Source organism: Cupressus sempervirens, chromosome 1 (genome assembly GCF_028749045.1).
Source record: "Cupressus sempervirens isolate cs-2001-9-10 chromosome 1, ASM2874904v1, whole genome shotgun sequence".
Classification (NCBI taxonomy): domain Eukaryota; kingdom Viridiplantae; phylum Streptophyta; class Pinopsida; order Cupressales; family Cupressaceae; genus Cupressus; species Cupressus sempervirens.
In genome coordinates this window covers 44,191,923-44,205,797 of record NC_143118.1, presented here as the reverse complement: position 1 = coordinate 44,205,797, position 13,875 = coordinate 44,191,923, and the positions used below count along the sequence as shown (strand labels likewise).

General features: G+C 39.1%; 1 protein-coding gene across 1 annotated transcript in view; it reads left to right on the top strand.

Annotated features, from left to right (window-relative positions):
- Positions 1–630: 630 nt before the first annotated feature.
- Positions 631–13,875, top strand: part of LOC149576087 (acyl-CoA-binding domain-containing protein 4-like) — a 110,438-nt gene continuing 97,193 nt past the window's right edge. Inside the window, exons 1-2 of the mRNA XM_089816279.1 lie at positions 631–1,097; positions 1,222–1,292. Of these exons, the coding sequence (XP_089672405.1) occupies positions 969–1,097; positions 1,222–1,292 (200 nt within the window). The 5' untranslated portion in view covers positions 631–968. The remainder of the gene's footprint in view (positions 1,098–1,221; positions 1,293–13,875) is intronic.

Below are 13,875 nucleotides of genomic sequence, written 5' to 3'. Positions count from 1 at the left end.
ATCACCATTTATTCATTAAAAAATGTGTTATTTCCTTTAAACCAAACAATATTTAATCAAAATCACATTTACAATGAGGTAGAAAAGGAGGTTCCGGGATGAATGTTGGATAATGCTTACAAAGGTTGGCATGGATGTTTAATAATATTTATGAGAATGTGCATTAGGGGGTTTTGGCAAAATGGCATTTACAATGAGATAGAAAAGGAGGTTTTGAGTTGAATGTTGGATAATGCTTACAGAGGTTGGCATGGATGTCTAATAATATTTCTAGGAATGTGCATTAGGGGGTTTTGGCGTAAGATGTTGTTTGACAGAATTCTTAAAAGAAATATAGTCTAATGATTTGCAATGATCATCGACAACGACTTACATCTTATACTTTTGTTGAAGTGCTTTAGATCTACAATATATGAGATTAAATAGAATATAACTTACCATATCAAATTGTATAGTAGTGGTCTTAGATTCATCATTAGCAAAACTATAAAAGTACATATATGTAAATTCATCTAAAATACTATTTATTTAACTATATCCTACTATCGAGATAATTATTGCACCTTCCAAACGCGAGTTATTATCAGTAAATATAATCAAATGTGCACCGTTTGCGATGGGCACACAATGTCCACGAGGAAACTTTGATTAAGCGAAAACAAATACTAAGATGATACATGAACTACGTTTTCCCGACTCAGAAAACAAGGTCTACACATTGCGGACTTTCCATGGTGTACCAACTCCTTCGAAAATAATATTGAATAGGCGAAATTCCAAAGTCAAAACGATTTCAAGATCCGAAACAAAATGCCTGCCTCAGGCGACTGCAGAGACGTCGGACTGTGAGGACCAGCCGTTATTAAATTACAGCAAAGAATGGAGTGCTAAAGAACTACGGTGGATCTATATTAAGAAGTACCGACACAATTTTGCATATAGCTAGGTTAGATTTGGAGAGAATTGTAATGGCGAGTTCTGCATATCCAGATCGGTTTTATGCGGCAGCGGCCTATGCCGGATTTGGCGAATCTGCCAAGCCCGCTCTATCTTTCTCCGACGAGACGGGCTCACTTCTGTACGGCCTCTATCAGCAGGTACAAATTTCAGTTATCGAAATGCTTCTCATAATTTCCTGTCACATGAGATCGGTTCGAATCCCCTTAAATCCATACATTATAGCTCAGGATCTCTTTTATTCATTATGTTCTTGTGTATCAGTCGACGGTTGGACCTTGCAATGTGCCGAAGCCTCGAGCATGGAACCCTGTGGAGCAGAGCAAGTGGTCCAGGTATGTCAATTCTGCTCGGTTTCTTCCTTTTTTTCGTTATATATTATTAAAACCGGTTGAGTTTGGAGAAAAATATGTGGAATTCAAATTGTGGTCTCTGTAGTCAGTGGCACAACTCACGTCTCGATTCAGCAAATCTTTAGTGCTCTTTCGAAGAGAAAAACCCATTGAAAAAAATGTCTATGAATTTAAGAGGTGAAAATGCTACATTATTAGATCTCAGAGAGTAGGCTAGGTTGCAATCTGGATTCCCTTGAGTAATTATCACATCTCAGTCACATTCCAAGTCTTTCCCAAATTCAAGTGCTCCCGTCTAGATAGGTTGCAATTTGAGATTTGATTCTTTGAATCAGGCCTTATATCTAAATAGAGTTGAAATTTCTCCCAGTCAACAGTCTTGGAGATGGCTACAGATATGCCAACAAGATTGAGGAAGAACTTTGTTTGAAAGTTCGTGCTGAGGATGCAGGGCAGAATTAATGAAACAATCCAGTAGTGCCAGAGCAAATTCTGATAACGGAAGGGAACCCCAATATCAACCTGCCTATCACTTACCATCACTTGTACCGGAGACATCAAAATCATCTCCGGTCCCAAAGAAATAGCTAGGATTTCAAAATAGCATGTACGACCAAATTGGTAAGTTGTGTAGATTATCCAAGTCATTAAACACTTGATCACATCAGTGCAGTCATATATTCTGTTCACATATATAGTGCTTAGTGGCTAGGGAAAATCTGTTATGGTTGATGCCGATCTTGGCATCCCTGTAACTCAAAATGAGCTTTCGATCATCAATTCTGAAGGAGAGGAGCACCTCTATTATTCTTAGGTGTGGGTTCCAAGGACAACCTTTGCACATTATTGCGGACAATGCTATGGAAATATAATCAACGTCTGTAGAAATTGATAACAGTTTGAACTTAATCATGATTTAACATCCACAACCATATACCATTGGTGGTTTAAAACATGACCAAGAGATGTGTACTCCTTGATATGCAACTCAACATGCCATGAATTCTTTCAAGCGTAGAATTGCCTGCAATGTGGCTTCCAATGTTTATGACATTTTTTGAAGAAGACCATATAATAAAACCTAGCATGCAAAAGTAAAGTTTACAATCTATGATTCTAATCATTGGCAACCAGCTCTACAAAATGTCTTTTGTCATTGCACGGGGTAACATACTATATGCTATTTTTCTTTTGTTGAAAATGTTAGCTTCAATTGTAAATGAGATGCATAACAACTTTCTTTACACCTTCTGATTACCTAGATCTTGGAAAGAGCAAAGTGAGAGCATATGGTATTTAGGAATTAGGATCATAGTTAATTGAAACAAACTATTAAAAGAAAAGCATCAAGCGGCAAGCTGACTTATATCACTTATTCAGTGATGCATTATAGTCTTGAAAAGAGTAAACTTCCATCTGTGTAATAGGAATTACAATGGCACTTCCACTTCTCTGTGGGAAAGCTTATGGACACATCCACTTTGAATGGGAAATCTTCTACGAATTTGAATGTAAAAGCAAACTTCTTCCACTTATCCAGTGGTGAGAGATTACAATAAGCCGCTTATTCAATGGGGTAAGTATCAACAATAAACCAAGAATCAACTCAGTGGTGGTACTACCATCCAGTGTTACAATCTGGAATGCATGAAAGAGATGGCTTTCAGTTTCCATCCAAAGCATTATTATGTTAGCCCATAAGCAATATTATTGCTGATTTACTGCTGATACGGAAAGATATTGCTGATACAAGTGCTGATATGTTTTCGAATTGCTTAAGTGTCTCCAAAGGTACCCCAGATCATGAAAATAATTCACCGATTTAGAAATAACAACAGCATACCTCAATGCTTGATGAAATATTCACCGATACAGGTGTGGAAATACTCTGTAGTATGCTGTGACAGGTGTGATCAGAAGGCAAACTAGCTCAGATTACCTGCCAACATACTTCACCACTCACACCCATGTTGCCTCTTAGCATGCAACACTCAGCACTCCAAAAAAATGCCCCAACATGAAATAAAGCAAGATTATTAGTCTGAGATAGAAAATTTTCACATTGGAAGTGCTATGACCAGCAAATGGAAATCTTCAGTCACCTGTTAGACAATATAAACTCGAGATCAGTCACTCCAAACATTCCCTTCCCAAGTTTGCTTCACTTTGTCATCTCCATTTTTAAAGTTTGATCTTCTTCCTGATAGAATTAATGTGATCTTGATGTTTGATTTTGCTCTGAAATTTGATTTTAACCATGCAGGGGTTTGATCAGTGGTCTAGCAATAATAGTCTTTTACTCCCTTGAGGCGAGCCCACTTTGAGTGGAGAAATTCTGGTTAAAGCTTGTACTGTTATATGTCAATGCTAGCAGCCATGTAGGGTCAAGAATTCTTGAAACTAACAGTACAGAATTTGAAGGTCCTTTGGACATACCTGTCCATGAGAAGTGCAGATTCTGCACTCTCCTTGGACAGTCTTGTCCAAGGATAGTGCGGAATCCACACTACCTTTAGACAAACTCCAAAGAGTCTCTAGCCTTTCCCTTCCAAACAGCAGCTTTCAACTTACTCTTTCAAGTTCTGACCCCAAACTTGTTCAGTTGGAATTTGATTTCTTCTCCTTGACAAATGTATGTTTATGCTCAATCTTTTTGGATCTGATTGGCAAAAGTTCAGCCTTCATACTACCATCCTCAAATTTTATGCATACCTTGTTGATTGTTCACTTCATCTTCATGAGACACCTTGAATCCACTCTAATCAGATCTCCATTCTCTCTCAATAATCAGATTTTGAGCTTCAAGACAGATTCTCCACTTACATATCAGATTTTTACTAAGGCTTCGACATTACGTAAACTTGGCTAAGTGCTTGGGTGCCCTTGCTAACAACTCCATTCCCTCTGATTGACTTGACTCCTAAGTGATCCAAAGTTGCTCAAACTCATCTCTAAGACTGGGAGACTTGCAAAACTCCTACCCAACTAAGGAAAACTAGAGTACTTACTGCTAAAGCCAAGCGAAAAAAGAGGGGTTCCCATTTGCACAGGGGTGATGGTGTGAAAATCTCACAACATGACTCTTTATTTTTCAAACTTGGGTAAATATGCGTCCCCCATTTTTTGCCCCATGCACCTTGGACTTGGACGCACTAGGGACTTGGGAACTCCGTTCCCTGTCCCCAGTGGTGCCACTAGATTCCACCACCTCTACCGAGGATGAGGGGATGTGTTGGTATTAACTATTTGCTGATTTGACTATTTATGTTCAATGTTTGATGTTCCAATTCAATGCAATGTTGAAGTATTTTCTCTCTACATCTTTATATCTTATATTGCAATAAATATTTTCATAACTAGCATTTTAAGTACCACATGTATAATATATACAACCTTGGTGTTAGTGTTCCAAGGGTTGCTTGCACTGCTCCTCTAGAGATGTAATGGGCACATTGGAAATGTCCAAAAAACTGAACCAACTGCTGAAAGTGATTTTAATGTCTTTGCATAGATTTCAATCCACATAACATGAACAAGAAGGAATTTATGCAAATTGAAGATTGAACCACTACTGAAATAATATTAGTTCTCAAAATGATAAAATCAAATACATAGCAATGGATTCCAAAGGCCAAACCCCAAGGGAATGACATCTAGAATGCCACAAGAGAGGATGAACGTCCTCTAATGCCAAGAACAAACTATACATCCAAGTTCTTATCAAATGCAATCCACCATCATCTGATGCTAAACCATGAAGCTCCCACCTCTATTTATACTTTCCCTACACCCTTCTAAACGGAATTCAAATATTAATTAATTGCAAGTACTAGAAGCTTCTCCCTTCCAATAATTAATGCACTCTCTAGAAACTCCTCCCTTGCAATACAATAATTAATTGTGCTTCTAGAAAATTAAATTACTAGAGGCTTCCCCCTTTCCAATAATTAATACACACTCTAGAAGCTTCTCCCCTGTATTACAATAATTAATTAAATTAATTAAATATAAAGTCACCTTTTCATTTTTAATTTATTTAATGACTTTATAGGAAATTAATTTAATTTCCTCTTATGCTCCACTTAGCCTTTGGAGAATGTGAAGGCTAAGAACTCCACTTAGTTGCTAAAAAGATGGGGACATTATAGTCCGCCCTCCTTGAAATTGCTTGTCCTCAAGCAATCTCAGTCCTGTTTGTTGTAGCATCTGCTCACTCTCCCAAGTGGCATCTTCCTTTGGCAGATATTTCCATTTGACTAAATATTCTTTAATCAACCTGTTTCATAGAGTCCTTTCCCTAGTATCCATAATAGCCTCAGGAATCAATACGAGCTTTCCCTCCTCATCTAATGGTGGTAATTCTGCAAAAGGCACAACTCTCTGACCGACGACTTTCTTAAGCCTTGACACATGAAACACATTATGCACTCGACTGCCCTCTGGAAGCTCAATCTCGTGAGCAACCTCGCCCACCTTGCGAATCACTTTGTAGGGGCCATAAAACCTAGGCTTCAACTTCTCTGCTTCGCTCTTCTTGAGTGATGACTGTCTATATGGTTGTAGCCTCAGGTAAACCATATCCCCAACCTCGAAGTCGCGCTCTATCCGGTGCTGGTCAACATACAATTTCTGCTGATTTTGGGCTTGCTGTATATTCTCCTTGAGCACCCTCAAAATATCCTGACTATCCTGCAAGAAGTGTTTGGCTTTGGGCACTCTACTATCCCCCAAAACCAGATCCATGAAACTAGGTGCTTCATAACTGTACAGTGCCATGAATGGAGTCATCTTGATGGACATATGATAAGTGGTGTTATAACAATACACTCCCATATGTAGCCATTTGACTCAAGCCCTCTGTTGTGCTATCACATAGTTCATTAGATATCCTTTCACCCATTTATTCACAATCTCTATCTACCCATTTGTCTGTGGATGATAACTAGTGCTAGGTGTAAGATCTGTACCACACAACCTAAACAATTCCTGCCAAAAAGTACTCATAAATTTACTATCTCGATCACTGACAATAAAACTAGGTAGCCCATGGAACCTGAATATCTCTCTGAAGAAAAGATCAATCACCTGTGCTGTTGTGTAAGTGGATGGAATAGCAAAGAAGTGAGCAAACTTCGTCAGCCGGTCAACAATTACATAGATGCAATCTTTCCCCTATACTTGTGGTAACCCGGTGATGAAGTCCATAGAAATGCTTTCCCATCTCCTATTTGGAATGGACAAAGGTTGTAACAACCCTTCAGGATATGTGTGTTCTCCCTTATTCTGCTGATAAACTACACACTCCTTGACATGCTTCTAAACATCATCCTTGAGCCATTTCCATGTGAAACGCTCATAGATCTGTTTGTAGGTCTTAAAGATCCCTGGATGTCCAGCTGTAGGTGCATTGTGAAATGCCTTCAGTATTACTTCCCTAAACTGTGATGAAGGAATCAAATATATCCTACCCTGGAACTTAATCAATCCGTCCATCACCATGTAACGATCATCATGTATGTTGCCTGCAATTACTCCAGAAGCCCAAGTGTCCCTCGCATACTCTTTTGTGATCTTATTTCTCCAATCTTTTGTAATCTTAGCTAGAGCACAAATATGAGGTCTCCTGGATAAAGCATCTGCTACCACATTCTTCTTACCTTTGACAAATTCATTGTCAAAGTCATAGGCCTGCAACTTCGTAATCCACTTCTGTTGTCTATCATTCAAGTCACGCTGGCTCATGAAGTATTTGATGCTGTTGTGATCAGTTTTGATAACAAACTTTCCCCCAACTAGGTAGGGCCAAAACTTAGCCAATGCATGCATAATATCCAACATCTCTTGATCATAGACGGGATAGCTCCTCTCCACTCCACGGAGCTTCCTGCTCTCAAAAACAATGGGATGTTTTTCCTGTATCAAGACTGCCCCAATCCCATCTCCTGACGCATTATAATGAAGCTCAAATGGCTTTGTGAAATCTGGTAGAGCTAGTACTGGACATGATGACATCACCTTCTTGAAATGATCAAAGCTTCTTTGAGCTGAACCTATCCATGCGAAGGCCCCTTTCCTTGTAAGGTCTGTCAAGGGTGTAGTGATTTGTGAAAACCCCTTAACAAATCTCCTGTAAAACTTGCAGAGACCAAGTAATCCCTTAAGTTGTGTAAAATTCGTAGGAGTAGGCCAATCAACAATAGCCCTAATTTTTTCAGGATCTACCCAAACTCCATCTGCGCTGATGATATGCCCAAGGTATGGTAGCTCAGTCATCCCAAACTCGCACTTAGATTCCTTGGCACACAGTGACTCTTTCTCCAAAGTGGACAACACCATCTCAAGATGTTGTAAATGCTCCTCCCAAGTCTTACTGAAGACTAAAATGTCATCAAAGAAAATCAAGACAAATCTCCTAAGTTGCTCCCTGAATACCTGATTCATACAACTCTGGAACGTAGTAGGGGCATTGGTTAGCCCAAATGGCATAACCAAAAACTCGAAGTGGCCATAGTGACACCGAAAAGCTGTCTTCTCAATGTCCTCCTCCCTCATCCTGATCCGATGATACCCTCATCGTAAATCTGTCTTCGTAAAAAAGCATGCACTATGCAATTCATCAATTAGCTCATCTATCCGTGGGATGGGATATCTGTTCTTAATGGTCTTCTTATTTACTGCCCAATAATTGATGCACATGCGCATCGTCCCATCCTTTTTCTTTACCAACACTACTGCTGAAGCAAAGGGGCTCTTACTAGGCCTAGTATGCCCTATTTCCAACAACTCCTTAATTGCCTTCTCTATCTCATCCTTATGTTTCTTAGGATGACGATAGGGAGTAATCATAACTGGTTTGGCTCCCTCCTTGAGCTCAATAACATGCTCTATCCCCCTATTAGGAGGAACCCCATGCGAAATCTTGCCAAATACCTTAGTGTGCCTATCAAGTATCTCCTGGATATTTGGTGGATGACTCTTCACTTGTGGCTCTTGTGGAGTTGGCATAGTGAAACATTCCATTGCCCACTCTATGTTATTATGTTGAAAAAGTCTTTGCATTCTCCTCAGGGAAACTACTTTGCAACTCCCATCTGAAAGTCCTCTAAGTACAACAGTTCTTCCCTCATGCTGAAACCTCATCTCCAATTTTGCTAGGTTAAGTGTGAATTCTTCTAGCGAGGCCATCCATGTCATGCCAAGGATGACATCATAGTCTCCCATGTCTACCACATAGAACTCATCCTCCAACTCATAGCCATCTCCAAACCTGATGTGAAGATTAGATATCTTTTGAGTGCATAATAGTTTGTCACCATTAGCTACCATGACTCTAAACCCAGCGTGCTCCTCGATCTATAGACCTCTCTCGGCTACCAATTGTGCATCTATAAAATTATGTATAGCCCCAGTGTCAATGAGTGAGATCACTTTTTGCCCTTGGATAGTACCCCTAACCTTAAATGTGATTGCCTTCTAATCCTTCGTTAATCGTGCTAATGACTTCTCATCCTCAGGAATGCTGCTCTCCTCTGTAGTGCTATCCTCATCTGAATTAGAGTGCTGATCCTCCCTCTCTGACCGTGACTCCTCTGTTGAAAAATACTCCATTTGATTTGCCTCAGCCTTGAGAGGATACTTATGGGATAAATCCCAAGGCTCTTTGCAATGAAAACATAACTTCTTCTTTCTTAAATCATTGAAGGTCTCATTATCCAACTTATCTCTTTTTGGCTGAGCATCCTTGTGAAAAGTTTTTTTGCCCTTCTCCTTGTCCTTTTTCATATAAGAATCCTTGTGCTGAAATCTGCTCCTAAATGAAGAAGGTGCTAAGTCACAAGCCTTTTTAGTGGCCTCCTGTAACATAGCTAGGTCATGCCTCTTGACCCAATCTCGCAAGGGTTTTGAGAGTCCATCCATAAACAACATTACTAACCTCCTCTTTGAAATATCTGTGACCAACACAGCTAACCTCTGAAACTCATTGATATATGTCTCAATTGATCCCCACTGCTTGAGTTGTGCCAACTCCTTAAACTGTAATTCAGGGTCCCTGGTATCAAATCTCTCTATGAGCTTCTCAGTGAACTCCTTGTAAGATGTGATCTGATTATGTCCCAATGTTACCATGCCATGTTGGCACCACTCATGTGCTAGTCCATCCAAGTGAATAGCTGCATACTTTATAGCTTCCTCAAGCATAGGATTCAGCTGCAAGTATGTATCCATCTTCTGCACTCAAGCTCGTGCGGTCATCTTCCCTGAAGCATCATAATAAGGTAAAGAAAGTTGGGAAACTTTCTTTCTCAGTTCAAGGTTTTGACTTCTTCCTCCTGATCTGGGCATGTGTCTCATCCTAAAGTCCATGTAATCTCTGAGAGAAATGTCCACCTGAAACTCTGGTCCACTAGCCTCTCAATCCCTCCTGAACTGATCCTGTAACTCCGTGATCTGTGGTTCATTAACTGGTTGAATTGGATCTCTTGGTGGGAAGGTGGGTAGAAGAGGTCTCGAGTTGGCTGTTCGAGCTAGGCGTGCAACATGTCTAAAGTTATCAGCCTCATTCCCATTGTTGTCATGTCCATTATTACCATTAATGTTGCCTCGGCCTCCATTATCATTGCCCCTATTATTGTTGTTTCCATTGTTGGCATCACCTATATTAATATTGATGCCCATCTGTCTAACCATAAGCTGCGACATCATATCCATTTGCCTATTCTGCTCCTGTTGCATCATATCCATTCGCCTATTCTTCTTTTGTTGCATACGCTTCCCCTCCTCTAATGTACCCAGTAACCTGAACATTACATTTTTCTGATCTGAACTGGTATTCCTGCCTCCATCTAATCCTATATTCCTATCATCTTGGTCACCCATATTGCTGTCTTGTACAAAGAATATCTCCTCTGTGTCTGTATGACTGGATTGTATGTCCCTCTGCACGAATGAAATACCTTGTTCGTTCTGCAAGTTTGAACTCCTACTTTGTCTTGCTCTAGTATTGCCGAAATTATAAAGCCCTTGTCGCATGCTCAAACATAAATGCTTAAGATATCCACAGGATGACAGGACTTATAGCTCTGATACCATTGTAATGGGTACCTTGAAAATGCCCAAAAAATTGAACCAACTGCTGAAAGTGATTTTAATGTCTTTGCATAGATTTCAATCCACATAACATGAACAAGAAGGAATTTTTGCAAATTGAAGATTGAACCGCTGCTGAAATAATATTAGTTCTCAAAATGATAAAATCAAATACATAGCAATGGATTCCAAAGGCCAAACCCCAAGGGAATGGCGTCTAGAATGTCACAAGAGAGGATGAACGTCCTCTAATGCCAATAACAAACTGTACAATCCAAGTTCCTATCAAATGCAATTCACCATTATCCGATGCTAAACCATGAAGCTCCCACCTCTCTTTATACTCTCCCTACACCCTTCTAGAAGGAAATCAAATATTAATTAATTGCAAGTACTGGAAGCTTCCCCCTTCCAATAATTAATGCACTCTCTAGAAACTCCTCCCTTGCAATACAATAATTAATTGTGCTTCTAGAAAATTAAATTACTAGAGGCTTCCGCCTTTCCAATAATTAATATACACTCTAGAAGCTTCTCCCTTGTAATACACCTTTTAATTTTAAATTTATTTAATGACTTTATAGGAAATTAATTTAATTTCCTCTTATGCTCCACTTAGCCTTTGGAGAACGTGAAGGCTAAGAACTCCACTTAGTTGCTAAAAAGATGGAGACATTACAAGAGACCTAGCTTGTCTCTTCTAGGTACCTATCCACCTAGGTCATTGATTGATTTAGGTGATTAACTAACACCAATGCAAGCTCCTCTCCAAGAGTTTGATCCTTTAGGCTTACCCTCAGAAGACTAATACTCTGTTTTAGTACTCTTCTCCATACTCACTTAGAAGGATCCAAGTGTAACTTGCTCTCTAACTACATCCCTCATTGCAGGGTCATTCAACATCATGAGATCAGTCCATTTGCTTCCATTTGTGGCCATTTGGAAAGATCTTTAGACCTCTTCCTTATCGATTTCAAGTTTTTGACTCAAAAACCCTAATTAGGCCTAGTTCCAATTAGCCCTAGTAATCCACTAATTCCTCTTTCTTGCTTAAACTCTCCAAACAACCTAGATAACAAACTCCAGATCTGAACACCCTTTTGGATTTTCTAAGGGATTTTAGGTGATTCCTATTATTATGTAGGTCAAATAGGTCTAAAAGGCCTATTTCCTAGGACTAGACCACAAACTTGTTTGGAAACTTGCCTAAATGGATTGATAAGACCTCAATCTCTAGGATATGTCAAGATATGATTGTTCCCTTCCTAGAATTGTACTTGTTCCGTATAGTACTTCTATCCTTTGCATGAAATCATTGATTCAACACTGTCAAACCACTAACCGGACCTTCCTAGCTCGCCTAGGGCTTGACATTAAAAATAGCTGTACTACTCCCTTGGACTCCTACCTTTATATATGACATGTACAAAGGCCCCACTTGAAGATTCAACCACTTATTTTGAGTTCCCCTGGTTGAATCTCATGTGGGAGCCATTTTTCCTAAATCTGCTTAATTGAGACCAACAGACTGTCACAAAACTAAAACAATTTACTAAACACACTAAACCTACTCTAAACCTTTAACTTATAAAATGAAAGTCTTCTGATGCACTGTAGAATACAATCCGAACTGTATTAGTACACCCTATAGCTTAAGGTTGCATTGTTCACACAAAACTCGAAGAATTCCTGTAACACAGTCCAGTCTTCTATTCCACACTTCTTTGAAGTACACTGTATCACCTCCTCCTTCAAGATTCGAGTCTTGGCTAACACATGATGCTATCTCCATCATTTTGGGGCCTATTAGTCGAGCATAACTTCCCATAATGGAGCATAACTTCCCATAACTCAGGGAACCCAAAGTTGCCCATGTTGCATGCAACATTTGCAATATTGACAACTTTTTAGCAACATTTGGCATCTTCGCACTTATGCCTCTACCCTTGTTTCTAGGACCTCTAACCTCCATGTCTCGAGGATCCAAGGCCTTTTAAGGCCATATTAGCATCTCAACAACCATTAACAACTCTAACATCTAAGACACCTTAAAGACTCAATCTCCCTAACTCCTAACATTATGAAATGTAAAAACAACTAACAAAGGCTATTAGTGTGACCTTAGTCCTAATGACTAACTCACCTAGCCAAAATTGCAAGAGACCTTCTAATGGTCTAGAAACAATCTAACCTAGGCTCTTGACTTGGCTAGAGTCAAGTACAAGCCAAAAACCAATCAAGCAATGGAGGTTTCTTAGGTGTTCTCCTGCACCAAACCCCCTCGGTCCCCCCCCTTGCCGTCCCCAAATTAAGGCCCCTTCTGCCCGTTCCCCTGTCCTCCATCCCCTAGGGTGGTGCAACTATGGTAAATAGTGACATTTTGGTATACAACTTCACAACTCATACTTCACAATTAGAACCACCTTTCATTCAACATCATGGAGAAAGGTTTCAAGAAAAGGTGCTTGACAACAACTCTGGTTCATAAGTTCAATTTAGTATCATTGTGATTTATAGTGCACAATCTTCAATAACTTTGTTGCCCTACAAATAAGGGATTGGCCTGGCATTCGACTTCACTGGTTAATCATTGTGTATCACCAAGTGGGCCAAGGGTCTTATCACTTGTTCAAGTGTGTCTAGAGAAGTCTTATTACATACCTTTAATGTCCCCTTTTTGGAATACAATTTAACAATAAATAATATTAAAATAAAAAATAGATAAATAATAATTTACATACAACTTAATTAAGTTAACGAATATACAAGTTAACTGAGTTAATGAATTTACATGTTAATTAAGTTATTGAAAGGTCAATAGATAATAATGAAGAGTTGCAACTCCCTTGAAATAAGATATAAAAGGGAGAAGAGTTCATTTGAGAGGGGATATGAAGGAAGAAAGAGGAGAGAATAAGATTTAAAGAAGGATTATAGAAGAAGAAATGAATGAGAAGAAAATAAGGAAATGACTATTTTAAAGGGAAGCAATGATGAAGGGTTCTAACTCTTTCAAAGGGTTGTAATTATGAATGGTTGTGATTCTTAGAGAGGTTTGTAATTATAGAGGGTTGTGACTTTTTCATAGACAGACAATGATGAAGGGCTGTGACTCTCTCAAAGGGAAGAAATGATGAAGGGTTGTGACTGTTTCAAAGGGTGGTAGTGATGAAAAATAGTGATCATTGTTTCTCTTGATGAAGGCGAACTTTAAATGCCCATAACTGTATATTCTTTTCCTTCATTCTTTGTAATTGTAATCATGCATGTATATGTGCTTATGGTATCTTCTAATCTAACTTTTTTGTTTTGAAAAGCCATAACAATTGATATATTTCATATAGGAGGAATTCAAATGGTAAGAGAGTACAATCTTGTTTGGATGCTAAGAGTAATAGGATAAATTTGTTTGAGATGTGGGAAGTGCTGTAGATACGATACTTTCTTGCCTCGGATGGTCCAGAATTTAATATGCTTG